Source organism: Stigmatopora argus, chromosome 15 (assembly GCF_051989625.1).
Source record: "Stigmatopora argus isolate UIUO_Sarg chromosome 15, RoL_Sarg_1.0, whole genome shotgun sequence".
Taxonomy (NCBI): domain Eukaryota; kingdom Metazoa; phylum Chordata; class Actinopteri; order Syngnathiformes; family Syngnathidae; genus Stigmatopora; species Stigmatopora argus.
Window position 1 is genome coordinate 1,252,180 of NC_135401.1, and position 23,150 is coordinate 1,275,329.

The following is a 23,150-nucleotide window of genomic DNA, read 5'->3' on the forward strand; positions in this document are numbered from 1 at the left end:
TCCAGGCACTACTTTATTTTGGCACAGTGTATTGGGTAATCACAATACAATTAGACAGACATTTTAAAAATGATGACATCCCATTGGTTGGCGTGTGTCTTTTTCGTTTAATATGGCTTCGGTCATATGGGAAAACGTCTGGCGCATTATGGAACGTCAAATACGACGGCGTCGAAAATCGTTCGGCACGCTGCCGTGGGGCGTCCAATCGAATTAGAACATTTGTCTTGAAATTCTCACACGATCTCCCACTTCAAATGGATTGGACGTCTATTGCCGTCAATGGCGGCCATTGACTGAATAATTGGAGCTTCCCGTAAAACAGACATATAATATACATATATGGTTTTAATTTAAAATAATGAATCGATAAATAGAGCAGGCCAAGCGGCGTAGTTAATATGTACATTAAAAATGATGATATATTATAATAAATACATTGATTTAAAAAAAAAAAAAACACCCTGTGTTAGGACAAACACGGAGACCAACAATATTTATCTTTGCATAGGTTATTGCAGTTTTAAATACATTCTTGCTTGTGTAGAAGCAGAACTAAAAAGAATGAAATAAAACATTTGCCCCTTCAGACAATGCAATGCGACATATTAATTTCAGATTTGAATTTTGAATTTTTCAAGTTGACTGAAAAGCTGTTTTGTTCTTAGAAAATCATGCGGCATGCGTATTGATTAAAATGACATCATCCGCTGCATTTATGTTTGTCTTCTACAAGATCTACTGTCCAATCGCTGATCGCCACACACAAGATTGCCGCCAGCTGATTATAAGAAATAAAACATTTTTTTCAATCCAATATCCCGTTTTTGGTGTTTTTTTCAGAGAGTTGGAACGAATTAATTTGTTTCCCATTCATTTCAATGGGAAACTTCCGCTTGAGTTACGAGAATCTTGTCATACGAGCTCAGTCCCGGAACGGATTAAGCTCGTATCTCGAGGTACCACTGTATATATATATAAATAAATCGGTATTGGCAGATAACCCACCCGCGGAAACGGTATGGGCGCAACACTAATATGGATAGGTTTCCTTGCAAAATGATTGGACAGACAAAAAAACTCGGAGCGGCGTTCCTTGAGGTTCCCGTTTTTTTTATAGGTAAAGATAACCGATCCAATAAACCACGTTAAAAAGGCCGAAAGCGGTGGGGAAGAATATTCGGGCGTACGAATCGATCTTACTCACTCGCACGTGCATCCGGTTTTCTCGCCAAGCGCCCGAGCGACAGTCGTCGAAGCAGCAAAAGAAGCTCATGCAGTCTTTGCCGTCCAAACAATCGTAGGCGTAATCGTCGTCGTCGTCGTGGTAGTGCATGATGTTGTTCATTTGCAGGAGGGAGGGGCCAGAGTGCAGATTGGTCATACTTGTGGGTTTCTGCGGGAAAATAAAATTATCATTTAGTACATGTTCGCGGTTCTGGGGACGTGGGTTCGATCCCGGGTCGGTACTCGCCGCGTGGAGTTTGGCATGTTCGCCATGGGCTTGCGTGGGGTTTCTACGGGTACTCCGGTTTCCTCCCACGTCCCAAAAGCATGCATATTAGGCTAACTTGATGCTTAATTGTCCCTGGCCTGGTTGTTTGTCTCATTGTGCTCTTACGATTGGCTGGCCGCCGATTAAAGGTGTTAGTTGGAATAGGCTCCAGCACCCCCCGCGACCTTTGTGAGGATAAGCGGTTTAGAAAATGAATGTAGTATCATACAAATTTGTGATGAGGATAATTATCATGCATCCTTTTAAATATATCCGGCTGGAATGAAAATTTGGTGCTCCATTTTTTTTTTAAAGAAAACAGTAATACAGTATGACGTACTTGTGTGTTATTCTTGGCTTTGGACTTTTTGGTCTGCCTGTTGCTGGTGAAGTAATGCAGCGTGCCGTACTCCATGAGGGCCGCGAAGGTGAAGATGAAGCAGACGGAGACGAACAAGTCCATGGCCGTTACGTACGAGACTTTGGGCAGGGACTTTCTGGAAATGGTGCTGAGGGTCGTCATCGTCAACACGGTGGTGATACCTGAGAGCAAATAGCCGAAAAATTAATTGCGAAGATGCTTTTGGTGAGAACATCGCTACATTTTTGCTGCTGACGACGGGAGACGTCCAATCATTTTAAAGTGGAAAGAGAGTGAAGCCCCTACTAACATGGCCGCCAATCTGAGGCGAATCCCATCAAAGTGAATGCATTGCTATTGAAATGAATACAGAACTAGCTTGAATGGAGTTTTGCTAAATGATAGCAATATTATAACCGTCCAATCGATTTGAAGTGGGAGGAAAGGCAGCAAAATGTTCCTGCAACCGGCCTTCCACTTTAAATGGATAGAACATCTACTAGTTACGTACTCATTTCGCGTAAAATTGCCATTCAACGGCCCTAGCAAAATTGCTTCAGGGCGGCCATTTTGCAACAGGGCCAAATTCAAGGATATTTCCGTAATTCCGTCGGGTCACCACTTTGTTAAGAGTGATCTGAAATCTTCTTTTCTAGGGGTGATTTCAAGAAAAAAAAAGACGACATAGAACCTAAAGAGGTGCGAGCTGGAACGGCATCCTTATTAATCCAGAAGGACACCCAGGACAGGACCACGATCATGCTGCACGGGATGTAGGTCTGAATGGTGAAATAACCCATCCTCCGACTCAGGTCGAAAAAGATGGTCATGATGACGTATTCCCCTGAAAAACAACGAACAGAGTCCAAAAAAATGAATGATTTAATCCCTAGAAAAGCCAACAGAGAGGTTCCTACCTGACTGGGTGTGCGCCACATCCGAGGTATTCCTCATCCCCACAAATGCGAACTGGTAGAGTCTCCAGTAACGCTGGTCAGCCACTTCCACCGCTCGTCGCTGCCAACGGTAGGAGATCTCGTTGCGGGGGTAACCGTCTAAGAACAGACGGTGAGAAAACACGTAGATATGTAGAAAAAAATAGAATTAACCGTGGTGGAGCGCATTCTCTAAAGCAGCGGTCCCCAAACATTTCCTAAAAAGCGCTTCTTATTTTTGGAATTTGGGGAGGGCGACAACTTGGGACCAAAAACGCGGGTGCACGGATGACTAAGTGGGAGAGCAAGATTGGAAATGTTAATATTAATTTGTCGGACGGTACCGGTGGTTGGGGACCGCTGCTTTAAAGGTTCAAGCACAGCATTCTACATGGAAGTAACAAGCTGGGACTCCTGAAATTCTTTCAAACGAGCATACTGACTTAAAAATCATCGTTTAAAAAAAATTGGTCACACCGTAAACTCACTTGTTGTTGTAGAGTTGCACTGATTCTTTTTTTTTTAGCTGACCATATTTTGGATGCAGAAAATATTCAAAAAGTGACAGAAAAGAAAGAGACAATCCTATTCGAGTAAAATGACACTAGTGTTGCCATTTAATTTTTTGGGATATTTCATAGAACCTTTAAATAAAGTCAAAAATTGCTATCCTAGTGATAAACACATGCTAAGGTTCGAATGGGCCCAAAACAACAGGAAGTCCGCCAAAATCAACAGGAAGTGAGACAGGAATGGACCAAAATCAACAGGATGGATTTCAAAATAAACAGATTGAAGAAAATGATGAAGAAGTGACACGGAAAGGCCGCAAAAGAGCAGAAAGTAAACAAAAACAGGAAGTGACCTGTAGTTTGAATCTAGATCCGGCAAAGTATTTATTACGTACATTATTTGAGTGCCGTATCAGTACTGACGCTAATACCACAATCGGTGCAACACTACTTTTGCTGAGAAAATTAACGCAAATTCAGATTAAATTGAGTAAAATGACCTTTGAACTCTTCGGCCTGATTTTTCTCCAAGCAAAATTAGCTTGAAATTGTGACACAGTGATTAATTTAGAGCCATATTTTGCCGCCTGAGATAACGAATCTATATGCTCGTTTGTTGAATTTGAGTCTAACTGCAATGGCCCAAACAAACACCTGCGTTTCTCATCGGCGTGTGGACGAGGACATGAGTCTGAAGCACAAGAGACGAGTGAAGGGTGACGCAGACGCCATGAATCACACTGCAGAGGGTGTATAATTCATCAAGTCTGTCAGAGCAAATGCTACCAATGACATCTTCTCTCCTCTAGTACAGCAAATAATAGATTGGAAGAGGCTCTGACAAGGCAGCTGGAAGCGGATGGATCTTTTTGCCAAAGACAACAAATGGGCTTAGCCTGTATGCTAGCCGACTGAGATGCCGTTGTCCCCGGTAGGGTTGGGTACCGAAACCCCGTAACTAGCGTTAGCGGTTCCGAAGCTACCGGTGGAAACCCGGCAGAATAAAAAGGTACGGTTTGGTGTCCCAGTCCCAGTTTTGTTTTTATCCCCCAAAACAAGCCTGACGTCAGTGTTGGTATCCACAAGCTACAGTCAAGGAAGCCCAAAAAATATATATAATTAGCACATTATGTTGTACTATTTTCTAACATTACACGCAGACGTAAATACCAGAAATGAATAATCCTCTAACATTTGAACAGTGCACCTCAAAGCCGCAATTAGATTAATTTCATCGCAAGAACAAGTCTGCATGCCAACGTTAGCGAGTAACGCGCGAATTCTCAACCGTTAGTTCTTGACGCTAATCATTAGCTAGTTCGAGAATTAGCGTTAGCTAGCTAATGCGCTAATTCTCAAACCCCAACAGTTAGTTCAAATGTTAATCATTAGCTAGTTCGAGAATTAGCATTAGCTAGCTAATGCGCTAATTCTCAAATGCTAACCGTTAGTCCTTAATGCTAATCATTCGCTAGTTCGAATTCAAAGCAGAAATAAAAGGCATTTAGGATTTATTTAAACTTATTAGCTTACAGTTTGCTTTTCACATTTAAAATTGTTATTCTTAGGAAGAAAACGACTACGTAAACATAATAAACTAAGAAACAAAAATGTTAAATTTGAACCCACTCAAAACGAATTGAACGTCTAACAGTGTCAATGGTAGCCAATAAACCCGAAGCGAAACAAGATTAATTTGTCCACTAAGAGGCTTCATTAATGTTTCAACCATACTAAAAAAAACTAGTTATGTTTTAAGGGGTGGTTTAAGCGCCGGAAGTGTTTTTAAATTAATTTTTTTATTTATTTTTAAGAACCCCCGAGTAGTGACGGCTAATGTAATAAAAAGGCAAACGGTACCCAACCCTAGTCTCCAGGCAAAGTGAAGAATTTGAAGTCGAGATGACGTGTTTAGAATGGGAGGAGGAGGAAGAGGAGGAGACGTTTGAGCACCTACAGCTTGAAAACTCCAGCGGACAGGAGTGCTCGTCCATTGGAAAGTTATGCAGCTTAAGGTAACACTCCGCGTTAATTGTCAACCTGACAAAAACAGAATTGGATCGTCACACCAACAAACAAGAATATCACGCTGGTACAGATGCGTACAGTCAAGCGGCACGGACAACAAATAGTATCTGGCCAGTTGGTTTTATGCTGAACAGACTTCAGACAGGATTAAAAATGGCGTTGGATTCATGCCGCAAGTGGAAAGTGGAATAGCGCTTTGGTAAATGAAATTGCGTTTGAAGCAGACAAGAATGTTTTTTTTAATATGTGTAGTCAAATGTGTTTTTGGGGGAAAATTCACAATTATTTTGAGTTGGTATGCCTTTATAAAACGCTATATCAATTTCAAGTACCGTATTTTCTGCACTACAAGGCGCGACTAAAAAAAAGCACTTTTTATGTTTTTTTATTATGTTGACTAATGTATTGATCACTTAATTTATTTATTATTATTTATTCATTTATCTGTTCGTTTGCTTGTTATTTATGCACTTCCCTACTTATGTTGTTGACTACTTAATTATTACTTATTATTTGTTTGACTATTTTTTGTTATTTGTGAACTTCCCTACTTATTTATGTTGTTGACTACTTATGTTGCCTACTTATTTATTTATTGATAATTTATTTGTCTCTTTGATTGTTATTTTTGCACTCCACTACTTATTTGTTGTTGAATACATAATTATGTATTACTTATTTATTGATGATTTATTTATCGTTATTATGTATTGATTATTAATGTCTTTTTGTTGTTGTTATTTGTGCACTTCCCAACTTACGTTGTTGACGACTTATGTTGACAAATTAATTATTTATTACTTATAACTGGTTCGCCTGATTTTTTGTTGTTGTTATTTTTGCACTACTTATGCTGACTACTTAATTATTTATTACTTATTGATTATCTATTGATTGTGTATTTTTGGTTGTTGTTGTTATTATTTGTGCACTTCCCTACTTATACTAATTATATTACCTATACTAATTATTTCTTATTTATTTATTGATGCTGATTTGTTTATTGTTATTATTTATTGATTATTTATTAGTCCATTTGTTTGTTGTTATTGTTGGCACTGCGGTTTTTATATGATAAAAGCATTCAAATCAATCAATTTGACGCAAGCAGCGCGTGTGTTTGGCGTTACGCTTCCGGTACCGCGGCACGAATCGAAGGCCACGATTGAGCGTAGCGGTCGTAGTCGGCGTCTCTCATCTCACCTGAGCGTGTACATGACTCTACCATTGCCCCACAGTCTGAGCAGGCGGTTGGGCGTGGTGATCCAGTGGGCGTCGGATTTGCGGGAGTTTCGGAAGAAGGTGTCGGGGATCCAGATTTTGCCTACCATGTTGCTGTTCAGCATGAGCAGCTTCATTGAGCTGTTGAATTTCAGTCTGCCGTCGTACCACGTCTGGGCAAAAAAGATGTCGATGGTGTATTCCTGGAAAAACGTGCGCAAAAGGAATTAAAAAATATATATAAAAAAAGGATACAATAGCAATTCAACATCCAAATTTATTTGAAAACTCTTATTTTTTTATATGTAACTTTTATATTTTATTTAAACTTCAATTAGTGAAAAAGTGAATAGTCCCATTGTGCGTTAATATGGGTAAATATTTAATTACAGTAAGAGTATTTTTTTTTTTTTTTAAGTACTACTTTTGATGTTGAATTAATTAAAACCTCATGATGCCTGAATTTACATTCAACAAGTATTCATTCATTTTCTGTACCGTTTATCCTCACATGGGTCGCCAGGGGTGCTGGAGCCTATCCCAGCCAACTATGGCCACCAGGTGGGGACACCCTGAAAGGGTGGCCAGCCAATCGAAGGGCACAATGAGACAAATGACCAATCACATTGTTTGCTAGGGATAATTTAGCATCCAATTAGCCTAGCATGCATGTTTTGTGGGAGGAAACCAGGGTACCTAGAGAAAATCCACGCCAGCCCGGGGAGAACATACAAACTCCACACAGTAAGGACCAACTTGGGATCGAACCCTCGATCCCATAATTGCGAGGCCAACGCTCTAACCACTTTTACACCGCGCCCTTACACTTATCAATTATAGAAAAAAAAAATGGAGAAATAGAATTAGTACAGGATTAAAAATAAATACCAAGTATAGAAAATGAATTGAAAACTACAGCTATTTTTTTTAATTTAAAATATCATATATATTGTATATATAGTAGTATATAGCAAGGGTGTCAGACTCGGGTTGGTTGGTGGGCCGCTTTAACGTCAACTTAATTTTACGTGGGCCGGACCATTTTAGATATAATATTTTTATTTTTTATTTTATAAATGGATTAAAAGAACTGGATTAAAAGCCCTGAATATTCCGTTTTTATAGATCGAAAACAATGTTTATTTGAGCTTTTTTTAAATATATTTTAAGATTTTACAAAATGATTTTTGAACTAAAAACACAGAAAAAATGGATTAAAAAATGACAATTATTGATTTAAAAGGGGGAAAATTAGGAAATTTAATATACATCTATGCTCTTCATTTTAATTTGATCCTAAAACAGTAAGTCGGCACTCATCATTTACTTTCCCGGGCCACACAAAATGATGCGGCGGGCCAGATTAGGACCCTAGGCTGCCACTTTGACACATGTGGTATATAGTATATATATTTACATAATCATATAAGCAAAATAAATCTTCTCACCATGTTGATAGGGTCGACCGGTCCAATGCTGTTGACATAAACTGCTGTTTCAATCACGGTGGGCCTCACTGAGAAAATCAAAATTCATAATAAATACCATAAAATAGTAAAGATTGGACGTCTATGGGTGATATGGTTTTATTTCATTTCAATTTCCAGTCACGGCTATTTTGAAGGTTTCGCGTATAGAGGAAGAAATGAAAAGAGAACAAAGAAGTCGACTTACCCCCGATGTCCGGCCGCAGTTTGTTGTCGTAGCCCTGCAGGAGTTTATTAAGAATCATGGTGACGTCACTTTCGTAGACCCTGGGAGATAAGACCCAGGTCTTATTGATGGGAACGTCTTCGTAATCCTCCTCTACTTGTTTCGCGGGCTGAAGGGCGGCGCTGAAATGGGAAATAAGACCAAAAAATGTCAATACATACAAAGAAATGTAGACGTTGTCAATAGCCTTTTCGTTGTTGTGTAATGCGAGAACTAAAAACTCGTAGAAAGCGTCCTAATATTATTGTTTGTGCAGGGTTTGACAATATTATACTGTATTTATAATTAAAGATGAGTTAAAACGATCAGCATATACTTTGTTTTTATGTCCGATTATTGCAAACGAATGTCATTGGACGGTTATTGTAATGAGTTAAAAACATGATGCCTAAAGGTATAAATCAAAGAGCAGTTGGGGGAATACATAAGTAGATGAAAAGAGTAATAATTATGGTAAAAATGTGCACATATAGGAAATTCAATTGGAGAGTACAATTGAAAAAATAGGAATATTTTAATTACAAAAATAAAAGTAGATTAAAATACTCAAATTCATTATTTTTGTTTTTACTTGAAAGGAAATGTATTTAACGCAAAGTATAGGTTGAATAATGAAGTACATGAACATAAAAGTAAAAAAAAAATAATAGCAAATGAAAAAATTGATTTAAAACAATAATAATAATAACTTTAAAAGATTTTTTAAAATAAGATGCTCTGTTAACCTATAATTAAAATCCACCTTTAGCGCCGCTTAAATAATATTTTTCTTATGACATTAGTCAATTTTTTTTTTAAAGTTCATAAAAATGTGAAATTCCACGCTGAAACTTTTGCTACTAGGACTCATAATATATACATATATATATATTTTAAAATAATTAATAGCGGAAAAAAATCACAAAAGCGACAATCGAGGGATTACTGTCTCTCTGTCCAAAAGGTTCCCGCCCCCTGATGAAAAAAAAAAACAATTAAAAAGCCATTAGAGGCGGCATCAACGCCACAGCGCCAACGCCACGCTCCTATTGGTGCGTTCGGACCTCCTCTCTCTCACCAGCGGTTTCCATATTTGACCTCAGAGCCGTATTCAGCCATCAAAAGAGCCACACGAGGCTCCCGAGCCATAGGTACCCTACCCCTTGGGATAGCCAGTAGTATTTCGCATTGTCATTATGCGGTACTGTAGCCCTGCTATTCGCTGCAATTTCTCTCCAGATGTTTCCTAGGCAACAGCACCAACATCCCTACCGCATCCTAATGGCATCTCATCCAAAAAGCTAATCATAAACAACCAAAACATCTCATTCCAAAAAGCCAAACAAATCCCCCAGAGCGCCATCCCGTTACGGCTCCGACACCCCCCACCCACCCCCCGCGTGCGTCCGCTTACCAGAATCCGAGGATGGCGAAGAGCACGCACGACCTCATGACTCTGTCCCACGCGGGTCGTCCGGGCCAGGCGCTTTCCGGGGGGAATCGGAGACGTCTGGAAGGAGGTCTCTCGGAAATTGGAAATATTGAGGTTAATTGTTAGGTCGCTAGCATGAGAAAGGTGCGACGGTGGTCCGTGTTCGAAGGGGGGAGGGGAAGAGGAGGAGGAAGAGGAGGATGGGGAAGGGGGAGGGACTACTTACTGGATGGAGAGAGCTTCATTTCTTGTGCTTGTCAAGGTTGGATTCTCATTTCAGATTTTAGCATCGCATCCTCATGGTCTAATCTGGACCTTGGTCAAAGGTCTTTGTTATTATGAATCAAGTATTACAGTAATCCCTCGATTAGCGCGGTTAATGTAGACCAGACATGGCCGCAATGAACGAAAAAACGCAAAGTAGGGTCACCCTTATTAAAAAAATATATATATATATAAATATTTTTTGTTTTTGTTTTTAAATAGGGGTAACCCTACCCTAAAAAAATATATTAATTTTTTTTCACTTCAGTGCTGAGTCCTAGTAGCAAGCGGAGAACTGGGGAGTAGCTTCCGCGTTGGTTTTCACAATTTTATTCATTTTAAAAAAACAATTTAATTTAAAAAAAATTATCCAGAAAATAATCTGCAATGTAGTGAAACCGCGAAAGTTGAAGCCGCGATATTCGAGGGATTACTGTACTTTTTACTAGTTTTTTTTCCCTTGAGAAAAAAACCTGTCCAGAAAGGTAACTGTGAATTAAAAATTCAGGAATGAAAATACAGTAGTTGCTGGACTTTTATCGTTTAAAAAAAGACAAGGTTAAAAATTGTACAGTGGTTTGGGAACTGTGACATTTATGTTTTTTGTTGTTGTTGAGAAAATCTTATTAGCATACATTAATGTTACACCGATACCATATTTGGGTAAAAAGGATTATGTCACAACATTGTGAGGAAAAAAAATCCTTTCACTGCAACTGGTAACATTTCAATAAATTTTACACTAGATTCTTCATTAATATCAAAGCCAATTAAGCATCGATTTAGACTAGCATGCATGTTTTTGCGATGTGGGCGGAGACCGGAGTACCCGGAGAAAACCCCCACGAGCCCAATTAGAACACCAGACAGTGAGTCCCGACCTGGGATCGAACCATCGACCCCCGAACTGTGAGGCCGAGACATTAACCACTCTCTCACCGTGCCGCCCAGTTAAAACTTTATATAAAACCTAATTCTATTTTTTTAAATTAGGCGCAGACTAGCATTATAAAACTTACGCAAACCTAAAGATTACAGCTCTTATTTCACTACAGGTTTTCAAACACCAATTCTGTACACGCCATTTGTGAGGTTATAAAACTGTAAATTACAAAAACATGAAACAAATAATACATGATAAAATTGACACAGTCACGCTCACCAAATCGAATATACCGTATTTTCCGGACTATAGGACGCTTTTTTTTAAAGATGGCGGCGCCCTGAGTTTTTCCACGATTTATGCAAGATGCATTTTTTTTCTTGAATTTCATTCGCAGACATCAAAATAAATTTTGTTAAGCATTTTATCTGTTCACATTTTCTCTATTTTGAAATAAATGACCATATCGGCCGCATTGTCTTGCGCTATGACGTTTTGTCTTTGTCACCTTGCAGGTTTTGTACATGTCAAGTCTAATTTAAGAGCATATAAGCCATCATTTTTTTTGTTACAAATACGGCTTATATGCGAGAAAATACGCAATTTTCTTTGAAACTTTTTTGTCATAAAAATTATATTCAGCATGTTATTGCCGTCTATTGTTATGATCATTTCTATTTTAAATGCCTTGTCTGCACCTTGTTTTGGATCTTATCAAATAAATTTCCCCCCAAGTGTTGCGACTTATGGTCCGAAAAATACGGTAACGACGTACAGTCCTTTGAAAATATTGCGTATTATACGGTGGTGAGGATCCCAAGTATGTGCATGGAATTTGACAGAATTTGACGTGGGAAAAGTCCTTATTTGGAATGATCCAAACCTTTGATGACCGGCTCTCTGTTGAGGTAGGTGGCCCAGTAAACCAGGTTGAAGCTCCCGAACAGAACCGGGAACATGATGCGGGAAATGCGGTCGATTTTGCTGACGCTGTTGAACGTCTTTTTGCCGTGTTCGGCTTTCTTCCCCGAGGAGGTCTTGCCGGCGTCGCCGATGGCACCTTTGGAAATGGTGGCTAAGGTCGCCAAGGTGGCGTCTTGACTTAAATTGGGGGCGTAGTTTGCCACGGCGACGGCGTAGGCGTTGTTTTTCTTCACCGCGGATGATTCCTTCTTCTACGGGGAAAAGGCCGTCAGATTAAGTGATAAGAGATAGAGAATTGTGTTAGTGAAAATGGATGTCAAGGTTCGCGGATTAAAAGCCCTGAATTTTCCGTTTTTATAGATCTAAAACAATGTTAATTTTGGCTTTTTTAAAATATATTTTTAGATTTTACAAAATGATTTTTGAACTAAAAACGGATTTAAAAATTACAATTATTGATTTAAAGGGGGGAAATCAGGAAATTTAATATACATCTATACTCTTCATTTGAATTTGATCCTAAAACAGAAGGTCGGCACTCATCATTTACTTTCCCGGGCCACACAAAATGAGGCGGCGGGCCAGATTTGGCCCCCAGGCCACCACTTTGACAGTGTATTAGGATCTGACAGTCGTTTCTAACCACGATAAAAAAATTCAACTCGCTACGTTGCACGGTTTGGACAAACGTAGCGAGAGAATCTTAACATACACACACACACACACAAGCTCACACACCCATAAATCACGCTTTCTGAAGATTATTACAGAAAAAAACAAATGATTAAAATAATTTAGTGTTTTTGTGTTCTTCTTGTTTAGAAATAAAAGGGAAAACTGGAATTTTTTTCTTTTAAAATTTGCTCTAAAAATATATATTTTCTAAATCTAAAATTTAGGAAAATGAATCCCTTTCTATTTATCAATGAAAATAGAATATTTACCATTGTGGTGTGAGCATTTAAGGTCATTGATTCATTCAGCAATGCATTTTTCTAGTGTTAAAAGTGTTGCTGAAAATGAAAGCCATCACACAAAAGGAGGACGGAAGGAACGCTACCTTGTCGTGGACGATGCTCTTTCCATCCCAGGCCCAGCCTCGCTTGGTGAAGTAGTTGACCGTGGCAAACTCGATGAGCGCGGAGAAGACAAACGCGTAGCACACGGCGATGAACCAGTCCATCGCTGTGGCGTACGCCACTTTGGGCAGAGAATTGCGGGCGCTGATACTCAGGGTGGTCATTGTCAGTACGGTGGTCACACCTGGAATACAAAAAGTCATAGAATTTACATCAAACTCCATTCCAAAAATCAAATTGGCTCATTCTGTATTGGACTCACCAAAAACTGTTCTGGCAGGAACCGACTCCCGATTGAGCCAAAAAGAAACTTGGGAGAGGATGACCGTCATGATACACGGTAAATATGTCTGGATGACAAAATAGCCAATTTTCCTCTTCAGGTGAAAGTGGGCAGTCATGACGGTGTATTCGCCTGAGGGAAACAAAAATTAAAATAAAAAAATTACAAATAAATAATTTAATCACAATTTTTGGGGGGAATTCCTTCATTCACATCACATTTGTTCATTTGCCCTTCCCAGTCCAAATTGAAGGAACATATTATTTCTATTACTGGAATGGCCCATGATCAGGCCTCGCAGTTCTGGGGTTGTGGGTTCGATCCCAGGTGGGTCCTCACTGTGTAGTGTTTACATCTTCTCCCTGGGCTTGCGTGGGTTTTCTCCGGGTACTCCGGTTTCCTCCCACATCTCAAAAACATGCATGCTAAACTAAGATAAGCTAAGCTAAATGAAGATAAACTGAGTTAAACTGAGCTAAGCTAAGCTCAGCTAAGATAAAACAAGCTAAGCTAAACTAAGATAAGCTAAGCTAAACTAAGATAAGATACAATAAACTAAGCTGAGCTAAGCTAATTGAATGCTAAATGGCCAGGAGTGTGATTGGTTTTTTTTTGGTCTCCTTGTGCTCTGCGATTGATTGTCCACTGATTCCCGTGGTTAGCTGGAATGAGCTCCAGAACCCCCCGCGACCCTGGTGAGGATAGGCGGTTCAGAAAAGGAATGAATGGTCCATGATTAGAAATCTAGGTCAAGGGTTTCCTTCCAGCTAATTCCAAACTAGGTAGGATAGAATGAAAAATAACGAGTATTAATGGTTACCAGTGCTGGATTGAATGGTTTCCTTTCCCACTGTTTGGCCCACTAAGTCATACTGGTTGAGTCTGGATCCGTCCGCCGCCACGTCCACAGACTGGGAAGCATTCCGAGTCCAAATGTAAGTAACTTCTGTTTTTGTGTAGGCGTCTAAAGAAGAAGGAGATTAAATTTCTCATGGCAGCTTATTTGTCATTAACGTGGGAACCATAACAAAAAGATTTTTTGGGGGGTGAACATTGGCGAGTTATTCCATACTTACAGCTGCCAAACTTAAGAGGACATGAGTGAGAGTCCATGGGAAAGTCTTCCAGGTGCATGGGGCATTCCGCTTGAACCGTCAGCCTGAAAATAAGAGCATTTGGAGGGCAGTGATTATCGTGTGGTGCGCGCTTTGTGCTCGGCAATATAGTATTTAACAACAGGTTTACTGTTGTATGTAAAGTTAAGTTAAAAATAAAATACAGGAGAAAATAGAAATTACAAAAGTTTTCAGATCTACAATCTTTCAAAATTGGAGAAAATATTTTTTTAAAAACAAAAAGGAGGAATTCATGAATATATTCCTCCTAATTTTGAAATCATATCTTTTTTAAAATATATATTTTTTTTAATTGGTCATTTTTTAAAATGTCTTTTTCTAAATGTAGAATTTTTTTATGAAATTTTCTCGATTAGGTATTTGATCAAAACCCACTTTATGTGCTTATGGATTCTTCAGTTGTTTTAAGGATATTAGTTGAATTCCAAATCAGAGATGGAAAGGTTTAAACTACAACAGACTGAAATTATTATTACCTCATGGTATAGAGAAGCGTTCCATCTTCCATAATCCTTAAAAGTTTGTTGGGCATGGTCATGTTATGGGCCACTGACTTCTTGCCGTTGTGAAAGAAGGTATCGGGAGTCCAGATCTTGCTGGCCATCAAGTTGTTGAGGGGAAGAATGTTCATTGGTCCGTGAAACTTTAATCGCTCGTCTTTCCAACTCTGACGGAAGAACACGTCGATGGTGTACTCCTGGGAAGAAAAAAAAGCAGGAACACATATCGTATTATCAGAGCTGCCAACTACTCCGGAATTTCAGGAGTTTACCCGGAAATGCAACGCAAACTCTGCGACTCAGGACAACCTCTCTAAACTCTGGAAATCCAAAATAATTGTCACGTAAATTTTTTGGGGGGGCAACTATTTCAGAAAAGTACCAAATTTCTAATTTCAACGCCTCGAAACATATATACACATTTATATATATATATATATATATATATATATATATATATATATATATATATATATATATATATATATATATATATATATATATATATATATATATATATTTATATATATATTTATATATATTTATATATATATATATGTATATGTATATATATACACATATATATACAAATACACATATATACATATACACATATACACATATATACATATACACATACACATATACACATATATACATATACACATATACACATATATACATATACACATACACATATACACACATCTCTCTCTCTCCATATATATACATATACATTTATATATATATATATATATAGACACATATATACATATATATGTATGTATGTGTATATATATGTATATATATGTGCGTGTGTGTATTTATATTTGTGTATATGTATATGTGTATATGTATATATGTGTATATGTATATATATGTGTATATGTATATATATGAGTATGTGTATATGTATGTGTATATATATATACATACATATAGTATACACATATATATACACACACATACACACTTATATACACATACATATATACACACACAGACACATATAGATACACGTAATATATACATATACACACATACTTTAGAGGTGGAGTGAAATGATCTATTGCAAATTTGATGAGGATGGACAATAAATTAAACATGCGTCCATCTTCCCTATTTTAGTTGCGCTTGTCACCCCGATCATAGTCTCACGTCCATTTCTCTGTCTGGCCCACCGCAAACCACTTTTGTCAGAAGACAGGTGAAACGGAGGCCTGCTTTAAATCCAGAAGTGGAAAATTGGAGAAAGCTTTTAAGCAACGAAAAAAAAGAGGGTGTAGACATCTACAGAATCTTGAATTTAGTGCACACTGATTGAGCACCCCATCCATTTTTAGACTTTTAAGTGCACCCTATGTGAGTAAATATATGCCACCTTGTATCTAGGTTTTTTTTAATCGTTTAATAAGGGGAATTTTAAATCATTAATAAGGGAGAGTAATTGGCCGAGGTTGACAGATAATAGTAGACAATTTATGAAATGTCTTTGACTTACCATGTTCGTATCAGACACGGGACCAAAGCTCGTCACGTAGATATCCGTTTTGACTTCCGTCACGCGGTCTAACAAAAACAAAAAAAGTGGTAGTAAAACAAACTAAGTTTTAGGACCGATTTATAGAACAGCAAAGGGAATTGCAATAAAAAAAATCAGTCTTACCGCCCACACCGGGTCGCAGTCTGTTATCGTAACCATCGAGCAGACTGTCTAGGATTTTAGTGAAGGTGGTGATGTCTTTGCGTGTTGCGTTGGAATCGGCTTCGGAGCTAAAAAAAAAAAAAGGAAAAAAAGTACACAAGGGGAAATGTTTCAACTTTTTAATTCAATTATACTAATGTCAGTTTAAAAAAAAAATAATTAGCCAGCGGTTGTTAATAATTGGACATAGAAAATAAGCTTTTCAGGTATAGAGCCTGCCTTCTAACACCCCCCGCTGGGAATCTGGAGGTAAATATGCGCTAAAACTTACCGATTATGCATCGCTATCACGAAGACCGAGACAGCAAAAAAACAAAGGCGCCGTCGTCCTCTCATCTTTTTCACCCTCTGATGCTCCTAAAAGTGAAACAAAAACAGGGAAACATGAAACGTATGAATTTTTTGTCTGTATTTTTTTGCGGCTACATTTTGATGCGGAGGGAAAAAAAAAACTGGGAAATTCAATGCTGTAATTAAAAAAAATAAAAAATCAGTTCCAAATTCACAATTTTTTGGCAGATTTCCTTTCATTAGTTAGAGTTAAGACCAAAATAACAAATGTGGAAATTCGTAAAAAAATGGACATATTTGTCCACATTTTTTCATGACACTCGTCGAGGTAGAGTAACATACTTGAAATACGAAAGTTGTCCGCTGCAGCTGATCCTGTTGAGAAAGTGGTAGGTGCCAATTTTGAATACTTTGAAAGGGAATCAAAGTATTTTCAAAGATGAAGTTCCAACAACGGCGTCTCGGTCGGTATCCTCGTCCCTGGTCCACGACCGAGCAACTGAGCGGAGTACCCGACGGAGCTCCTATTAAATAGTCAGCAGGTCAGCTCTCTTTATTCTCTGGCACGGATACGTCAACCAATGGCTTCGTGCTCCTTTTTCATTGACAAAATATTCCATATTCCTGAAAAAGAAAAAAAGAAATACAAAATCACCTTCAATCATTTCCACAAAAAAGAAAACGCATCCAATTGACCCAGATTTTTATTTACCTTCCTATTTGATTCAACTATTTTGTCATTATACAAGTATAATGAGATTTAAAGCTTTACACAAAGAACAACAACAAACAAAAAAATAAATAATCAATAAATAAGTAAGAAATAATAAATAAAAAGTAGTCAACATAAGTAGGGAAGAGCACAAATAGCAAACGAACAGAGAAATAATAAAATCAATAAATCATACATATACATGTAAATATGTAAGATTATAGACAAAGGCTAATTTTAAATCTTTAGTCCCTTGTGCAGGATAATGTTAAAAATGCAAGATAAAAAAAATAAGGCAATAGTAGGGAGGAGGGAAAAAACAGGACAAAATGACTAGAGAGCAACAGAAAACTCTCTTCTCCGAGGGGCCTTTGAACGCACCCTTTAGTTGAACTTGCAATCAATAAGGAAATAGTAGTGGAGGAGAAAAAAACAGGTCAAAAAGACTAGAAAGCAACATAAAAGCTCTTTTCTCCGAGCAGCCTTTGAACGCACCCTTTAGTTGAACTTGCAAATAAAAAATGCAAGATAAAATCAATAAGACAATAGTAGGGTGGAGGAGAAAAAACAGGTCAAAAAGACTAGAAACCAACATAATAGCTCTTTTCTCCGAGCAGCCTTTAAACGCACCTTATAGTTGAACTTGAAATCAATAAGGAAATAAATAGTAGGGTGGAGGAATAAAAACAGTTAAAAAAGACTAGAAAGCAACATCTTTTCTCCGAGCAGCCTTTGAACACATCCTTTACTTGAACTTGCAAATCAAAAATGCAAGATAAAATCATTAAGACAATAGTAGCAGAGGAGAAAAAAAAACAGGACAAAAAGACTAGAAAGCAGCATTGAAACTCTTTTCTCCGAGCGGCCTTTGAACGCACCCTTTAGTTGAACTTGCAATAGAGCCCCCCTGAGAAAGCAGAGCTTGCGAGCACAAAGAAAGGAGAGCAAAACTCCAGTTCCCAAAGCTAGAAGAAAAGAAAACACCCCCACATTTGAGTACATTTTGAAATACAAAGCCCACAAGTGTTAAATCCACCGACCTCTCAAATGGAAAGCAGTCTCCCGCCGGCGCCGATGACGCTCATCGCATCGGACGGCGTGTTTCCAGGCCCGGTTAGGACCAAGCTGCCGTCAAAAGGTCGCAGAGGGGATTCCGTAAATGCTTAGTCACAAGTACAGTCACGTTGAGCTGAATATAAACACAGGAAAAAGACAGAGCAGGCATATTCTTGGCAGCACACGTGCACTCAAGTGAGGAGGTTGACCTCATCGCTGCTTCTGACCGCATCAACAAAATCTCAGCTTCTGTAAGAATGACCAGCAAGGACAGAGAAAACATCAACATACTGCAATACAACCGAAAAGATGAGTTTGGAATTGTCATATACTCGCTAAGGTTATACACGTTCCACTGGAAAATGGGAATAACTGATTGGACGAGACCAGATGTGGCTCAAATCTCAGTCGCACTCCTGAAGTGTCATAAAAATAAAAATAAATCACACTTGTGTAATCAAGTACATATTTGTAATGCTTCTGAGTAATCGTTACAATTGTTGTCACAGTTTGATCGGGGTAAGATGCATTTATGTTTTTTTTTCTCCGTACTGAAGTTGGAAAACGGTGCGGAGGGAAGCTAAGCTAAAATAAGCTAATAGCCTATTGACATTCATTTTTATTTAGTTTACATTTTTGGTTTTTATTTACTTGGATGCTCATACTTGGTAGTTATTTTTTTTGTTAGGGCTATTAATAGTTTATAAATAAATATATACGATGAATATAATCAAATTGGATTAATTAAAAGCTCCGAACATTAAGGACTGCTTGTTCATGATTTTTTTTTAATCAATTAAAAGATATATTAGTTTTGCTGCTAAACAATATAAGGCTAAACTTAATAAACATATAAATTGAAATTCGAACATTATCCGTGGAGCAAAAATTAGGATAGAGAAAGGACAAACCTTGTTCACATCATTTTATTGGTATCATATAGGTTAACTCCATTGATGTATACCAGGTCATATGTCGTTAGTGCTTCTAATTTGGAGGTAAGAACTGGTTCCATAATTGCTTTGTTATTTCAACTGTAGCAGCACCTGTATGAAAAAAAAAAATCACAAGGGACACTTAAGTTTGTTGAAAAATTCAGCATTTGGAGCAAACCTAGTTTGGGATGGATGAAGTTATGTTGTTAGCTCCTTCAGTAGTGTTTTCAAAAGTCTGAATTTGGTACGATAAAGTAACGAAACGCTATTATGACATTGGTTTAGTTAATATTTTGAGGGTGGGGGCATGAGAATTGGTCTTAAAGTGAGAGTTGAGAACCAAATTCGGACATTTTACCTTATTAGCAGCCTCGAGTGAATTGATGAACGTGTTAAGCTCTTCTTTGTTCATTTCCATGATGATGGGCTTCAAAGCTTCGTTCTCTCTGACATCCAAGTTGAGATTTAAAAGGGGAGTCTGAAGAGATGAGATGTTGTCGCTGGATAGTGCCATCTAGTGGCAGAAGATATGCATTACAAAAACAGACCTTTACTTTCCGAACTTGCTAGCTGCATTTTACCAGAACGTGAAGGATATGTTTTGTTTTGTTTTGTTTTCTTCTTCATATATTGCCTAGGTAGAAGTTCAGTTTCCAATCTCAGTACAGTAATACCTCGATTATCACGATTTTTTTATGACTTAAAAAAAAAGTAGCGAGATGTCCCTGTATTAATTCACCTTAAGCTGCCAGTCAAAGTCTTGCAGTGTAGCAGATGCGATAGAGTTGGTTCTTTCCAGCAGAGCATTGTGAATCTCTTCTCGTCTGGCTTTTAGCACGTTGAGCACAGCCTTTGAGTGGCTACTGCTCAATTCCGACAGGCTAGCCAGCACCTGAACACAACAAATGAGACACACTCAGTCCGTATTTTTAATCTGAGAATATCTTCCCCCCCAAAGTAATTTATTACACGACCCGTTAATGCCATCTCACCTCCTCATCAGAGGTGCCATTCCCCACCGACATTCGGAAGAGAGCAGCTAACGAGTTCATAAGCTCCATCCACTCCTCCAGGTTCCACAAATTGCTGTAGTCTCCTCTACAAGGAGGTTCTCGTCCACAAATTCCATCCACGACCCTGTGACACAACTGCAGTCACACGGTAATCGTGAAAAAAAACAACTAAAAGCATGACTGATGTGTTTTTTTCTTCTTCTTGTTTTAAGTTTTTGGCAATGGCTCCGTAGCCGGTAACCGGTCAAATAGTCCCAGGGGCCGGTGTGACAGTATATCTTATTTATTTATATAGTAAACCCTTACCCTCCTTTCATATTTTCACAACATTTATCAAATAACAGTACTCTGTCTCAGCATTATATTAATATAGCTCCGATTTGTCTTTGAGTCATCAAAACACAGGGATACTACTTTAATGTAGACTATAGGCAAAGTCAATCCATTATGAGAATTGAAATTTGGCAATATTTCTCCCATTTCTAAAGCAATACTCACAATAATTGGCAGTTATTGTTTATTTTATAAGTGGCAATAACACATCAAATTTCAATAAGATTGGTTGAATGGTTTAGAAAATCCCCTATTCACTCAATGTTAAATAATAGTCATTACCTAAAATACCTTAAAATCTATCAATTGCATGCTAATTGGGAGAACAGGAAAAAAAATTAACTGTCCATCTGATCTTTATCAAATTTGGTGGGAAGTTTAACACTTATAAAATAAATAATAACTGCCAAATATTGTGAGTATTTGTAAAGAATTTTAGAAATTATTGCCAAATTTAAATTCCAAAAAAGGATTTGACTTTGCCTATAGCTGTTTCTAGCCTAGTTATCTTTATATAAAGGTCCTTATCAATTATCACATTAAGCAAATATACCTTATAAAATGTAGTTTACTATTTACCCCACACAGAATTCTTACCGGCTAAATGGCCAAATGGGGCCATATAGGTTATTTGACCGGTTACCGACTACGGAGCCACTACCTAAGTTTTTAGCACCTGGACAAGAGTCGTAATTACCAAGGGGTAATTAACGTTCTTTCCCAAAACACGTGTGGGCATAAACCCTCGACAGATATTGATAAACACACGAAATTGCAACGTTACACTAATGACAATTATTTTTGCGTAATGACCAAAAGCTTAAATGTATTAATGCTTAACAAAAAAAGAGTCTAGTTTGTAATTAATCAGAATATCGTAACCCAACGTTCATTTGACTTTAAATTCATTCACGTAGCTTAATAGCTCAGGAATTAGTTTTAGTAAACCCCTGCTACTTCCCCAAAAACATTTTTACACGTCCACAACAAAAATAAAAACATTTACACTCACTTTAAGACACTCCGTAACAGGCACGTTGGTCAATTGTATCGCCATAATTCTTCCACTTCCGCTTTCTTGTCACCTGACTAGCAACGAGTCACGTGATTGTGACAGGAAGCGTTCTTTTTCTTTTTTTTGCATTTTTTTATATTTGAAGAAAAATGTAAATCTAGTGTCAACAATATCAATAACGGTATTTTCCAATCGCGTATTGTTAACGTTAATTTGACGTCAAAAATGAAAAAAACGAAAAAAAAACGAAAACAAAAATCAACTGAAAAGTGAAAATATTCAAACCCTTGTGACAAAATGTGTTAATAAAAGGATATTACATTTTCATTCATTCATTCAAATGTTACGTTTAGTCATTATTGATACGTCAAAATGGAAACGAAGCGGAAGGAGCACAGTTATATAAAAAAACGGTTGTGACAAGACAATCGCCCGCAGTGCTGCTTTTTCTCCCTTTGAGATACGAACAGTAACAACTGATTTTGTTATAAAATCGCGAATGAGTGGCCACAATTTGACGTCAATCTTCAGTTCGACGTTGAAACTAGGGTAAGTCTGTCATGGGATAAAAGCTCGCGGTTTTTTAAAGGGAAATTATAGCTCTAGAATAGATACTTGTTTCATTCTGTTTGTTCATTTTTTTAGATTCAAGTTAACTATAAAGCACTGTATATTTGAGTTACGATCATTTTTTAAAATTGCCCAAAAATATCTGAACGCGACCAGTTATTGAGGTTAAGCAGAGATTTGTCAAGGATGTGTGTTGTTTGGCACTACTTCGTTACAATGTACAGTATACTGTACTATGAAGTATAGCTATCATAACAGTGATACTACTACTATTTTTGTTATTATTTTTATGGACAAAATGGAGATTTTCTGGCAGTTTTTTTTTAATTCAGTGAACGTTGTGAATATTTAACCTTCTTTTATTGACAACAACTTTTGCAAAATATTTTTTTGTGGTTGCTCCGTTTGCATTTATCAATTGGTTAGTGTTTATTTCAATTTGATTTAATTATTTAATTTTTTATTTGTATTATTAGTTCTTTTAATTAGGTGAGTATTGATTTAATTTTTCTGTATTTTTTTTCATTTTTATTTGATTTTTGAAATATTTATTGGCCCATTTTAATGTATTTTAACATGAACTATTTTCATTTTTTTCCAGTTCAAATGTTTTTAAAATTGTTTCACCATTTATTCATGTTAATTGTGACATAATAATTGAATGTGTTATTTATTTCAACATTTACTTTCTGTTTTATTTCATTTTGAGATCATTGAAGCATGAAATACTAATAATATCTATCGTTGTGATTTGGGTGTGGCTTAAAATAGCAGA

General features: G+C 37.4%; 3 protein-coding genes across 3 annotated transcripts; all 3 read right to left on the reverse strand.

Annotated features, from left to right (window-relative positions):
- Nucleotides 1-8,386, reverse strand: gabrg1 (gamma-aminobutyric acid type A receptor subunit gamma1). Its single transcript, XM_077621659.1, has 8 exons — nucleotides 8,227-8,386; nucleotides 8,001-8,068; nucleotides 6,535-6,755; nucleotides 5,261-5,343; nucleotides 2,774-2,911; nucleotides 2,548-2,700; nucleotides 1,836-2,038; nucleotides 1-1,396 (listed from the first exon to the last, which is right to left on the reverse strand). The coding sequence occupies exons 1-8, from the start codon at nucleotides 8,282-8,284 to the stop codon at nucleotides 1,115-1,117; spliced, it is 1,206 nt and encodes a 401-aa protein (XP_077477785.1). The 5' UTR covers nucleotides 8,285-8,386; the 3' UTR covers nucleotides 1-1,114.
- Nucleotides 8,387-9,664: 1,278 nt separating this feature from the next.
- gabra2a (gamma-aminobutyric acid type A receptor subunit alpha2a) lies at nucleotides 9,665-19,277 on the reverse strand. The gene is made up of 12 exons (XM_077621662.1): nucleotides 18,494-19,277; nucleotides 18,332-18,418; nucleotides 17,084-17,365; nucleotides 16,722-16,807; nucleotides 16,412-16,518; nucleotides 16,247-16,314; nucleotides 14,722-14,942; nucleotides 14,186-14,268; nucleotides 13,930-14,073; nucleotides 13,089-13,241; nucleotides 12,808-13,010; nucleotides 9,665-11,998 (listed from the first exon to the last, which is right to left on the reverse strand). Exons 4-12 carry the CDS (start codon nucleotides 16,784-16,786, stop codon nucleotides 11,687-11,689), a joined length of 1,356 nt encoding a protein of 451 aa, XP_077477788.1. The 5' UTR covers nucleotides 16,787-16,807; nucleotides 17,084-17,365; nucleotides 18,332-18,418; nucleotides 18,494-19,277; the 3' UTR covers nucleotides 9,665-11,686.
- A 140-nt stretch (nucleotides 19,278-19,417) lies between these two features.
- On the reverse strand, nucleotides 19,418-21,964 carry commd8 (COMM domain containing 8). Its single transcript, XM_077621660.1, has 5 exons — nucleotides 21,803-21,964; nucleotides 20,437-20,592; nucleotides 20,184-20,336; nucleotides 19,803-19,958; nucleotides 19,418-19,555 (listed from the first exon to the last, which is right to left on the reverse strand). The coding sequence occupies exons 1-5, from the start codon at nucleotides 21,845-21,847 to the stop codon at nucleotides 19,535-19,537; spliced, it is 531 nt and encodes a 176-aa protein (XP_077477786.1). The 5' UTR covers nucleotides 21,848-21,964; the 3' UTR covers nucleotides 19,418-19,534.
- Between the last annotated feature and the right edge of the window lie 1,186 nt (nucleotides 21,965-23,150).